Source organism: Arvicola amphibius, chromosome 10 (genome assembly GCF_903992535.2).
Source record: "Arvicola amphibius chromosome 10, mArvAmp1.2, whole genome shotgun sequence".
Taxonomy (NCBI): Eukaryota; Metazoa; Chordata; class Mammalia; order Rodentia; family Cricetidae; genus Arvicola; species Arvicola amphibius.
This window is the reverse complement of record NC_052056.1, coordinates 45,041,275-45,054,808: the sequence shown is the minus strand read 5'-3', so window position 1 is coordinate 45,054,808 and position 13,534 is coordinate 45,041,275. Positions and strand designations below refer to the sequence as shown.

Sequence of the window (13,534 nt, the reverse complement as noted above, 5' to 3'; positions counted from 1 at the left end):
CAAATTGGAGATGGTTTCAGCTACTCTCAGGATCTGTGTGTGCCTGGGAGAGGGAGTAGGACCTCCTCCACCAACATCCCAGAACATGTAGGGGGAACCAAGCTTAGCCCGGGGAACTACACTCATCCAGCAAATGGTGACATGGGCTGAAGGCCAGCAGATGAGCAGCGCCTCTGTCAAGAAGTGGAACGCAGTTCCCACAGGAGAGTCCCACCGTAGCACATGGCTCCCACAGGAGAGTCCTACTGTGGCACACGGTTCCCACAGGAGAGTCCCACCTTGGCACATGGCTCCCACAGGAGAGTCCCACTGTGGCACACAGCTCCCACAGGAGAGTCCCACTGTGGCACACAGGAATAAGATGGGAACAGACTGTCTTAGTTAGGGTTTCTGTGGCTGTGAAGAGACACCATGACCATGGCAACTCGGAAAACATGTAATTGAGGGTGGCTCGCTTACAGGTTAGAGGTTCAGTCCATTATCATCATGATGGCGAGCATGGTGGCATGGAGGCAGACATGGTGCTGGGGAAGTAGTTGAGAGTCCTACATCTTGCAGGCAACAGGAAGTGGTCTGGAGGTCACACTGAGCCAAGCTTGAGCAGAAGAGACCTCAAGGTCCGCCCCCCGTAGTGACATACTTCCTCCAATAAGGTCACAGCTACTTCAGCGAAGCCATACCTACTAATAATGCTACTTCTTTATGAGATTATGGGGGCCAATTACTTTCAAACAACCACACAGACCAAATATTATGACAGCACTTCTTGATAACTTGGCTTCTTAACTTTTAATGTATCAGTGAAAGAAAAGTGGTCTTGAGAAGGTAGTGTGTACACAACATCTACACATGTTATCCCAATTCCTGTTAAAGGAGTTACAGGAGATGTAGGATCAGAGCTTAGAGTTAACGTACACAATAAGAAATATCTGCGGACTGAAGAGAGCTTTCCAGAGGACCTGAACACCTTTCCCACCACCCAGATGGTGGCTCACGACAGTCTTAACTGCAGTTCCAGGGGATCCTGTGCCCTCTCCTAGCCTCTGTGTGCATCAGGCACATACATGGTTCAAGGACCAGACATTCATGCAGGCAAAACACTCATGTACCTAAAATTAAAAAAATTATGTACTAAAAACAATCAAGTCTAGATTTCTCATTTTGTCCATTTGAATTGCTTCATTCAATTTCTACATTGCTAATATTTGCTTTGAAAAATCCCCTGCATCACATATAAAGATACATGCCGTTTTGTTGTAACTCTGAGCAGTAATTATAAGAAGGATACATATGTTACTATGTCATATATTATAAAGCTCACATGGAACGTGCAGCTCCAGAGATGATACTTTGGGCTTTTTTTTTTTTAAATGTAGGGAGCCATTTATAAAAGTAAGTGTTAAAAACTTTGTAACTAAATATGCTGACTGAATACACATTTGCAGTTGTTCCTTTGTGCCCACTATATTACTGTATTGAATCAGTGAGGAAGCTGAACTCAGAAGAACTCAGTAGCTGCTTCACAGAGGCACAGCTGGTAAATAGGGCAGCTGGAGTTCACCTAGGGCTTCCTGATTCTGGAGCCTCTGCCTGTCTTCCTCAGTGTGCTCTGACTTCCAAAGTCGTTGTCCACGGCACGACGCCTGGATGATTGTTTACATGCTGGAATGTTCCTATATTTACACATAACAATGTCTCAATAATATTTGCATGTACATAAACATATTGTTTTGTGACGAATAAGTACATATAGATCAGGACTTCACCAGCCTGCAGTCTAGTAGGAATTGAATGAGCCAATCCAGGTGGAGAAAATAAGAATTCTACATGATTCTGGAGCACTATTCATTCAGGTTTTTTTCTTAGCAAACATGCTCATCATTATATATTTTCTTTTAAATTTTTTAAAAAATATTTCTTTAATTTTGAGATTATAATTACAAAATTTTCCCTTTTCTTTCCTCTCACTATACAATTTTTCTAATTTTTTTTATTTTTGAGATTATAATATAGTTATATCACTTCTCCCTTCCCTTTCCTCTCATCATACATTTTCAATAGTTTTCATCCAACATATGGATTTCCTGAGCCCAGAAGATAGATCGTGTGAGGTGTAAATGTGGATTAATGTCTTATGGTTAAAATACAAGTCATCTCCGATACAAACATTATCATTGCCTATCCATCCATCCATCCATCCATCCATCCATCCATCCATCCATCCGTCCATCCATCCAGGAGATGAGCCATTGCTATCATAGCCACAATTTTTCATATTAAAAATAAAAATATGCATTTCAGAACTTGTTCTCAAATGTCAGAAATGATTCTTACTGGAGTAAAAGTTAGAAATATATAACTTATTCCAGGCTTTATGATATGTTACCTTGCATTGTAGGTTGGTTATGAGTAGTTATCTTTTCATTAGCAGATCTCACTTGAATTATTAACATAGCTTTGAGTCTTATTTACATTTATGTTAGATTTCTTCCAGTGACTACAATGACATTTCTTTCAAAATAGGGGTGAGACAGACTTTTCATGAGCTGGGTCAAACCCACACCTTCGTGACAATAACTAGTGAGGTTTTGCTCTCTTCTTACTTTATACCCAACAAAGGCCAGTGCTGTGCAGACTACAGCACACCCACTTCATCACACGGAACAGGATGGAAATACCAGGGAGGACACCACGCACAACCACTCAGGTCTGATGCGAACCCCATGAGTTCAGAAGTGGAACCAACAGTCTTACCTGTTGTGTTGAAGCCAAAGAGAAGAGGGCAGGACACAGCGAAGGCCAGCACCCACACAGCTGTAATCATGAGTGCCACACGCCGACAGGAGCTCTGCCCGGTTCCATGCTGATAGTGAACAGGCATGACCACTGCTGTGTACCTGTAAAGAGTACCAGCAGGGGTGAGGCAGGGTGGGAACCCCAGGTGAAAGAGGTCCGTAGAGGGTGACCCATACCGAAGCAGATGATGAGAGAAAAGTCAATTCGTTGAAGAGAGTTAAGAAAAGTGTTTGATCCCAGAAGACGAAGCAGGAAAAATGGAAGAGCTGGATGATGGGGAGGAGTGCTATGGAATCCTGGTATCTGGGGAAGTAGTTGAGAGTCCTACATCTTGCAGGCAACAGGAAGTGGTCTGGAGGTCACACTGAGCAAAGCTTGAGCAGAAGAGACCTCAAGGCCCACCCCCGTAGTGACACACTTCCTCCAATAAGGAATTCCTCCAATAATAGGGCCATGGCATGTATTAGTTTACTGCAGCTATGGTTACCTGCACAGACCTGCAAAAGATCAAGCCAACAAATATGTCAACATTCCAACAGAAAGCACTGAGTATATTTATAGATAGACAGATATTTATAGATAATATGTAATCTATCTATAAATATCTGTCTATCTATAAATATATTTCTATATTTGGTCTGTGTGGTCATTTGAATGTAATTGGCCCCCATAATCTCATAAAGAAGTGGCATTATTAGGAAGTATGGCTTTGCTGAAGTAGGTGTGACCTTGTTGGAGGAAGTGTGTCACTATGAGGGCGGGCTTTAAGGTCTCTTTTGCTCAAGCTTTGTTCAGTGTGACCCTCAGACCATTTCCTGTTGCCTGCAAGATGTAGGACTCTCAATTATGTCCTCAGCACCATGTCTGCCTACATGCCACCATGCTCACCACCATGATGATAAAGTGAACCTTAAGAGACTTAGATGTTCCTGAATTCAAAGAGCTTCAAAGCATGAGAAATTATCCTGCCTCGAAGAGCAAACTGCTCTCCTTCGTTCTTTGGCATGGAATGGCAAAATGCCTAGAGAAGCCCTGGCTGACATCCACAAGACAGTTAAGAACCACACTGCTAGAGTTGTAAGGAACCGAATCCTACTGACATGTCAGAACGACTGTTCATGGTCCCTCGCACAACGTGGGTTCTGCCTTGTAAACCGAGACCCCCGACTACAAGCGCAGTGTTCTGACTTACAGAAACCATGCAGTTGAAGTGCTGTGGTTTCTGTTTCTAAACGTGTGATAATTTGCTCCACCATGACAGGAAATGAGTATGCTGTCACTGGCTCCTCTTGTAAGCACAGGTCAAAACTGATTTTCTTCAGCGTGAGCTTGACTCCCTTTGTGAACATGATCTTATGCTGGTTCCTGGCATGAACTCATGGCTCCAGCTAAACTGGCCTGGTAGATGCTTTCCCACAGTCTTTGTCTAGTCTGTTATCCTTCCTCCTCCCTGAGAGTTCCGTCTTGCCTTCCTAGCACCCCAGCTGAGCTTGGGATGAACCTCCCTGGGCTTCTCCAGCTAGATACTTCTAACTTTGAACTTTGCACTTATGCCAACCAGTGGCATTGGCATCCTGAGTGTAGGTGTCTTGATTCATCATGGAGCTTGTCTTCCCCCTGGGGAGAGATGACCACTAGGTCAAAGCATGTTATAGCTTAATATTCCCCATAGATCCATGTACAAAGCAAGTAAGAAGCTATTGTCTGTCTCAGGAACCATGAGAGGTTTCCTTCCTCTTAAAAGAATGTTTTAATCCTAGGTAGGCCCATGGGAATTTAGGTATGGGCCTCAGTGTAGATCAACAATTTTTGTATTTTCAATTTCCAGGGAACAATTTCCAGATTTAGGGCAGGAATCTCCTTAATCTGTCTTGTGCATCTCAAATCTTGAGCTGAGGAAGAGCAAGATGCATGCTGGGTGAGAAGGGGTTGGGCGATGGTCTCTGTTCTTCTCATGTGTGCCCATCTCCTTGTGCTCCAGTTGTGCCTCTTATGCAGCTAGTTTTTGAGAGTTGACATCTGTGTTCCTAACAGAACAGGGTAGAGATTGCTGTGAATTTTGAGATGAAAGCTAACTCTGACTTTGGTCCATAACATAACAGTGACAAAGGCGGCTTCCTTCTGAAGATGGAGAAATAGAGTTCTTGATTTAGCAAAATCCTGTTAAGAGTCCCTATCGATTCTAAGGGAGGCCATTGCATCCCATTCCTTTCTTCTGGAGCACGCATTACAAGCCCTTCCATGAGCCCCTGCCTGGGCTGTGCAGGAACACAGCGCGCTTTACCTGGTGCTCCTCCAGGCCTCTCAGTCTGGGGATGTCTTTTCTGCTGGGACTCCAAGTCAAAAGTGGTCACTAGGGCCTTGTTTGTGGTGACCCTCGGAGGAGAGGCTGAGACTTAAATTCTGCTGCTGTCATGGACAAACAGCTACTGAAGACTAGGGATGGAAAGATCAGACCACTTTCTCCAGCTCAAACTTTCAGTCCTCCTTTTTAGCTACACTTAGTTTTTATTGTATAAATTTTACTATTAAAAATGCAAATAAATAAAAACATCACACACAAAAATTAGTCAGGCCAAATCCTTAGATGTTAAAAGAACCCAAAGAGATTACATATGAGCTAACAAGCGGCTACCAACTGGCTCTCTACAAACACACACACACACACACACACACACACACACACACACACACAGCCCTAATTTGTAACATTCATCCATTTCTGTGGCATTAATACTCCCACCACTGTTCACATTAAGCCATCACCAAAAGTTCAATAACCAACTCAAAAAATTCCTAGGATACTACCAATGGATCAGCTCTCACCAGGACGGTTCCAGCACACCAATGGGAGCTTTGCGCAGTCTTAATCATGCTGTATGCTCATCAGCTGTGCAGGGTCCATTAGTTTAGCAAGCAAGGGCGTATACAGAACATGGCTCCGTTCTTATAGAGAGGCGCTGTAACTTCAGGAAAGTCAGAATGGACCCAGTGTTTTCCCAACAGAGTGATCCTTCCGTCAGCCAGCTCTCCTATCTCCAGGGCCAGTGTCTTTAACAAGGGTCCTGTTCCCTCTTCAGGGGCCATTGTAGCTCTTAATCCTGCAGGGACAAGGGTTTGGGGTATGAAAGGGGCCCACTGGTTCGTCCGTGGAGACCAGTGTGGATACCCAGAAACTGAATTTCCCCCAAGGAACTTGATTCTACTAACTGTCAGTGTACAGGGGTGTGGATGGTTCAGGGGAGTGTGTGTGCGCGTGCGGGGTGTGCTGCGAAAATGCACATTCCCAGGCCATGCTTCTAGTGGTGTCGCTGAGGTACTTAAAGTGCAAGCCAGAAATGAGTATTTTTAACATCTAATATATCTTCTTAGACAAGTCTGAGAAAGACTGCATTAGGGAGAATTCTGTCAAAGCTTCTTGTTCACTTGGGGAAGAAATGAGAGACAAGACTACAATCTTCCTCTGTCACATTACACTTTCTTCCTTCTTTTTAAACGATCAAGCCCGTGGAATAAATGAGGCCCCCCAGCATGTCATAGGTGGGCGGCTAAGAGCTCGAGGTTGTTCCAGAATCCACCATTAGAGGGCACCAAAATGCAGCAAGAACTTCGCCAGCTCCGCCGGGGTGAGAAGTTCACGGCTCACCTGGGGGCTCTCCAGGCTCAGTGGGGAGCAGAGTGGGAGAACCGCCCCCTTTCATTCCCGGAGCCCTGCGAGGACCCCGCATTCCCACCCAGGGAGATTGCTTAGCCTCTGTTTTTTTCTCAGAGAGATTCTTGAAGGCCAACCGCAGGCAAGCGGAGGCCAAAGCGCCGGTAAAGGCATGACCTGGCTCGGCCGAGGAAGCCTGAACAGGGCCACCTCCCTCTGGGGTATTACCCGTCGCACTCCCCCTCTGTGTTTCCGTATCTACCTTTCTGGGCCCTCTCTTCCGTGGAAAACTCAGCTGACTCTAATGCAGGCAGTGTGCACTGTGGTAAAGCCCAGGACTGGGGTCTGAAATCCAGTTTTGCAGTTTGACAGCGGGCAGGTGGCTTCAATTTTCTGTCTCAGTTTTCTCATCCGTACAGGAGGGTTAACCCGCCGAACCGGATTGTGTTCACAGCTATTGAATGAGATCACATTGGTGAAGTATTTTTTTTCCTCTTAGTACAATTTAAAATTCAAAAGGCGGTTCTTACTGTTATTACCATCATTATTATGCTAGCCTAAGAGATCCACGATTGTTCATGTCTGTGTGGTTTTAGGTTTTATGATTGTCATTCTCTTCCTCCTGATTGTCAGGCAGGACATTAAATTTATTTATCTATCAGACAAGTGTTGAGCACTTTCTTGTGTGGACCACTGTCGGTTTGGCAAGGGGGACTGATTGGCCTAAAGTCGCTTAGATACTGAAATTGGCAGTGTGACTTCACAGCTAGGCACCCAGAGTAAGGCTCCAAGGCAGTTTGCTGTAGGAGAAACTGGACAGGCTTGGGGTGGCACAAGCCTGTAATGTCAGCATTGGGGTGGGGGGGGGTGAAGGTGGAGGCAGGAGAATCCCCAACTTGACGGTGTATCCTAACCCGATTTCATTGAGAACATAGGAAATTCTACTTCTAGAGGAAAGGCTGCTGGTGTGACCTAAGTTTCCTTCCTAGGTCCCCTTTCCTAACTTCTGTCAACAACGGGGCCTATTTTTTCCCGTTTAGAGAGGACTCTGGGGTAGATGGGAGAGCAGGATCCAGTTTGGGACCTGTGACTGGGGGGCTGGACCTCGTCACACACGGAGCACGTTCCAGTCCTCAGTCTACGGATGCGTGTTCGCTAATGTCTTAATATCATGGCTGTCCTCCCCCGTAGGCCATTGCTATCTTCAAGTGGGGGTGCAGGTAGAACCGATGGAAACGCTCACAGTGACTGCGGGAGGAAAGGGGTACCCGGCCTGGGTGGGAGGGCCTGACTCTAACTCCCTGCCTGGTTTAATGAGCCCAGAGCTCCGAGGGCCGCTTTTCACTACCTTTTATTTGGTCAGACAGGGGGCTCAATAAATCTTTAGTTCCGTGGACTCCCCTGGTGGAGTTGTTGAAGGAGAAAGCTTTTTGCAAATGACTAGAAAGCCCTTTGCAAATATAAAGTGCTTATTTAGATGCAAACTAAAAATCCAAGGTGCCTGTGACTCATCTGGTACCTATTGTGCTCGCTGCAAAGGCGCGGAGGCTAGCTTGTGTGATGGGTGCCATTTGAGAGCCACTTAAAGAACTCTCTGGTGAATGAATTTGGTTGCATTATTCCGGGGCTCCTCTCCGAGGACTCTAATTTTCACCGCTTTGGTTGTGTCCTCCTTTTCTGACACGTTCTCAGCGGCCTCCTTGAGTTAGCACTGACCCAGGATACGGTGGGAGGGGACTGACCTGCTGGGAAGACGCAGGAGCCGTGGGGAGGGGGCTTGTGATCTGAAGACTCCCCACACTGATTTTTATAAAAGGAAAAAGGCGGCTTTAATCCAAGCACCCAGAGCCAAGCCTAAGAATCTAATGACAATAGTATTTATTACTTGCTTTCAAAATCCCTTTTATCATTTCCTCTTTTTTTCCTATCTCTTACCACCCTGCTATTATGGTCCAGGGCTTCATGACCAAAAAAAGTACTGAATCCATTTGGTCAAGTTTGTCAGGCTGATGGCTGCCATTGTACGAAGCCCAAAGGTCTGTGTGAATAACTGCATTTCTAATGAATTGACCAGCTATCTGGCATCACATGAACAGATTTTAATGCTGTGTATTGCACACTGCTGGGAAGGAGAATGGAGACAGCTTTTCTGAAGCCCGTTTTCATTCCTAGGATGGGGGTGGGGAGCTCTGTTTTAAGGTTTGCTGAGGACAGTCCATTATGAAATGTAAGCCCCTGCCCCATTGAGATTGGAGGCACAGCTCTTCCTTCAGCTTTTTAGGGGAGCGCTATGCATTCTGGGAACTTGCTTATATGAGACAGAGGACGATTCAAAGTTTATGCTAGCTTATTCTTATTGGTTGAGTTTTTAAGGAAAGAAAGGTGAAGTGTGTGTTAATATGGCTGTAGCCAGCAAAATGATGCCCTTCTGGAAACTGGAGAATACTGGGCCTGCCTGGAAGACAAATTGCAAAAAAAGATACCTTCTTCTGGCCAACTCGGTTCAGTGAAGCACTAGCTGCGTTCTGTTCCCACATCCCTTTTTGAGGGCCAAGCTTCTTGGCCTCACTCAGTATCCAGCGTGTGTGCGTGCGTGCGTGCGTGCGTGCGTGTGTGTGTGTTGAATATATCGGTCACTCACCGGCCTCTGTGTGTGAATGTGTTTGTATGGAAGAGTAAGGTGTACTCTCATGGGGATAGAGACTCTCTCAGAGGGTCAGAAGCTGGGGAAGGAGGGAGGGGCTAGTCCAGACTCTAGAACTCGGATACTCTTCATTTTGTCAGTGGTCCTAGGCGATTCAGCTCTACCCTGTAGCCTGCAGGGACCTGAGGAGTTTTCTCAGAGACTTCCTCCCAGGCGCAGCCTGGGTTCTGCAGAAAAGGACTTCAGGTTGGGTCAGTACGAAGTTCAGTAGGAGTTCATCAGGAAAAAAGTAGTAATGGGTTTAAATTCAGGCTCTGGGGGAGAGAGAGAGATTTAGGAAAAGGGCAGTGTATACCCAAGACATGGGAATGGTCTTCTCAGGAACCACATTTAAATGCCTTTATGTGATTTGGATGGCTTCTGAAGTTACTTTGTTTAAAGGTTTTAAAAGCAACCTCCCTTCCCCTTTCCCTCTTTTGGTAAATGAGGTCATAGAGCGGTTTCTGGGCTACACTAGAGAGCAGTACAGCTGATAAGATAAAACCATAGATGGGGTCAACATTCATCATCCAGGCTAGCTCCAAACTCTTGATTCATCTGCCTTTGTCTCTTCAGCATATCCTACCAGCATGGGCCGCCATGCTAGCAACACAGGTGGTATGAAGGAGAAAAAGGAATAATGGGGAGGGAGGTTTAAGTAGGGAGAGAAAGAGAGGGCTGGGCAGAGGAGGGGTGTGAAGAGGGATAACTAACACAAAGGATGTTTGAAAATTGTGGTGTCTATTCTTGCTTGTCAGTTTGACTATGTTTGGGAATAACTAAAATCCCCAAATGGAGGGCAGACCTGTTGATGGGGAAGCTAAGTTAACCAATTATCTTTACGAGGTGGGGCCAAGTTAGGGTGTGGTTTGCTGGGACCCGGAGAAAAAAAACAGGTGCATGGCCCAGGTGCGCTCTCTCTCCTCTCTCTCTCTCTCTCTCTCTCTCTCTCTCTCTCTCTCTCTCTCTGTGATTTCCTCATGGCACAGCTGAGCTTGGACTTCTCATTTCTGTTTTCATGAGTTTTCCCCTTATAATAAATAAAAATATAATTGTTTTATCTCCTAGCTCACCTGGTTATTTCCTTAATCGAGCTAATTTCTACAACCTGTGAAGGATTTTTGCTTAATTTGACATAAAAGATCCACTTCTAATCTGAATCTTGAGGCAGGAAGACACACCTTTAATCCAGGCTTCACCTTCTGATGGAAGTCTATGAAAGGGTATTGAAGAAAGAAGCTTTTGCTCTTTGCCTGACTGCTCTCACCTTGCTAGCAAGTCCAATCCTTCACTGGCATTAGCGCCTACTTCTTTAGGATTACAACATCTACTGAAGACCAACTGAGATGTCTAGCCTCATGGACTGAACAACTTCTGGATTCTTGGACTTTGTGTTTATGGCCAGCTATTGTTGGATTAGCTGGACCACAACCTGTAAGTCATTCTAATAAATCCCCATTCTGGATATATCTTGAGATCTATTCTATAAGTTCTATTACTCTAGAGAACTCTGACTAATATAAAAATCTATATTAGAATTTATATAATAGAAACCTATTTTATAAGCTTCATATACACACATATTTATGTATCTACATATTTAGTCACATATAAAAAGGTTGGAGTTACTGTATATAGAAGATAATGTTTATCACAGAAAGTCATAGGTGTGGGATACCTCCCTTGAATTGTTGATCAAGGGTACCCTGGTACCCTAGATGGTAAGACCCCATTGCTGAAGATGCTATATACTTTAGGTCACAGAACATAGGGAAGTCAAGTTGGTACTGACTCAGAAACTTTCTTCCTCATGGCTACTCTTCAGAATACAGAAAGAGGCTATTGCAGGCTTCTGGAGGTAGAAGTAGGGAGCTTTCAACATTCTTACCTAACTGTTAACCTTATGTGTGCAGTAATGACAGGTGTGGCAAGATATGTCCATACAATACAATAATGGTATTTATGTTATGGAGCTAACCAATGCTTTCTAATTAGATTTAAGGCCTGCTCCACAGGAGAAAATGAAGGCCTGGTACTGTAAATCTGACCCATAGCTGCGGGCTCACAGGCCCTAGGGGTAAATCTACTACTAGTATTTTGTTAAATAGACACAGTATCAAACTGTCCTCTAGAGTCATACCTCTGTACTCACAGATTAGTGCAACCCTTATACCTCATTGGAGAAGGTTCTTTGCACAGTGGATATAGTTAATTCAGAAACCTACATTTGGTCAAAGGGCAGCGAGTAAGTCAGGACAAATGGGACAGCTGTATTCTTTCAACACTGAAGCTTGAGTATCACTGCAGAAGAAAGTAAGATTATGAGAGCCAGAGGTCAGGGAGAACAGGACTGAAACAGCATTTTCAGGACATGATGAGACTAGCACATGAACATGCTGGCCAGATCTGTCAACATTACAGCACCAAGAGGGGAAGAGCTCATGAGCCCCCACCCCTAACTGAGGAGCTATTGACAGCTGATTTCTGGGCAGGAGAGTTAGTTTTCATAGGTTGGCCACACTCTAGGGGATGACTCCCCACAAATTAGTATGTGAGCACCATAAACTGGAAGCAGAGGGTTATTAAAAAGAAAAGGGAAAAATAGGGCATGAAGTTGGGAAGGGGTGAGGAGGTGGGAACTGGGTCTGGGTCTGGGAGAAGGTAGATGGAGGAGTAGGAATGAATATGATCAAAATATACTGTAAGAAATTCTGAAAGAGTAAGAACATTGTTTTAAAATATCCATGATTATGGTGGTTTGAATGAAAAACAATCACCATAGCTTCCTAGGAGTGGACTTGTTGGAGTAGGTACGGCCTTGTTGGAGGAAGTGTGTCAGTGGGGTCAGGCTTTGAGGTTTTAGATGCTCAAGCCAGGCCCAGTGTCACTCTCTCTTCCTGCTGTCTGCTTAACTGGATATAGAATTTTCAGCTACCTCTCCAGAGCCATGTCTGTTTGCATACCTCCATGATTCCTGTCATGATTATAACTGATTAAGCCTCTGAACTGTAAGCCCACCCCAGTTAAATGCTTTCCTTTATAAGAGTTGCCATGGTCATGGTGTCTTTTAATACCAATAGAAATCCTAAATAAGCCAATGGTCAGCTTAGGAGGCATACCCTCAGGCATGTCGGGAAAGTGTTTCCAGAGAGGGAAGACTTACATTGAATATAGGCTGCAGTATCCCCGGGACCTGGGGTACTGGACTGAATAAAATGGGGAAGCAATAGGAAATCAGCTGAGGACCAGCATTCTTCTGTTTTTGCTTCTTAATTGTGTGTGCGATGTGACTAGCCACCTCAATCTCCTGCTGTAGTGCCTTCTCTGACATGATAGACTGTAGCCTCAGATTGTGAACCAAAACAAACCTTCCTTAGGTTGTTCTTGTCTGGTATTTTGCCATAGCAACAAGAGAAAGAACTAATACAATAGGTTAGAAGGGTCAAAGGGATTCTTATAATAATCAGTTACAAGGGAGTTATGAAATACATCTTAACTGCAAACAGATTTATGAGCTTGTTTAAAGATTCTCAGTAATACCTGGGGAGGGAATAAGGTTAATCTCAAATGTCTTATATGCTTTGTTTGGTTTAAAGCATAGGCTATTATTACTTTAGCATTCTTATTTGAAATAGCACTATAAAACAGGAATATTATTATCTCTACGTAGGTGTGCTGGCTGGTTTTTGTCAACTTGACACAAACTTAGACTTCTCTGGGAAGAGAGAATCTTAATAGAGAAAATGCTTCCATGAGATTGTCCTGTAGGCAAGTCTGTGGGGTTACCGTCTCGCATTGTGGTTGATGTGAGAGAACCTAGACATTGTGGGTGGTGCCACCCTGGGGTGATGGTCCTGGGTGCTGTAAGAAAGCATGTGTGGAGGGCTTAGTGGTTAAGAATGCCGATTGCTCTTTTAGAGGACTTGGGCTCAATTCCTAGCACCCACATAGCAGTTTACAACAGTCTATAACTTCAGTTCTGATATGATTCCCTTTTTTGGCAATCAAGGGCACTGTAACACCACACACACACACACACACACACACACACACACACACACAGTGGTGCTCAGACAAACATGCAGGCATTAAAACATAAACATATGCATTAAAAAAATTTCAAGATCCGTTTTTAAAAGAGAGGGCTGGCAAGATTGCTCAGTGGGTAAATGCTCTTGCTGCCAAGACTGACTGACAACCTGAATCTGTTTTTTAGAACCCACATGGAGGAAGGAGACAACCAACCCCCAAAGTTGTTCACTGCTCTCCACCTGAGTCACACACACAAATGAACTAATTAGTGAAATTGTAAAAACTTAATAAAAAAAATTAAGGAAAAAAAGAGAAAGCAGGCCGAGCAATCCGGGAGTAGGCCAGTAGCAGCATCCTCCCTGTCTCTGCTT

General features: G+C 44.6%; 1 protein-coding gene across 3 annotated transcripts in view; it reads right to left on the bottom strand.

The window, feature by feature from the left end:
• Drd3 (dopamine receptor D3) overlaps positions 1–13,534 on the bottom strand; it is a 52,378-nt gene that overhangs the window by 13,405 nt on the left and 25,439 nt on the right. For all 3 annotated transcript variants that reach the window (XM_038345963.1, XM_038345964.1, XM_038345965.1), the window contains exon 3: positions 2,755–2,897. In XM_038345963.1, coding sequence (XP_038201891.1) covers positions 2,755–2,897 — 143 coding nt within the window. The remainder of the gene's footprint in view (positions 1–2,754; positions 2,898–13,534) is intronic.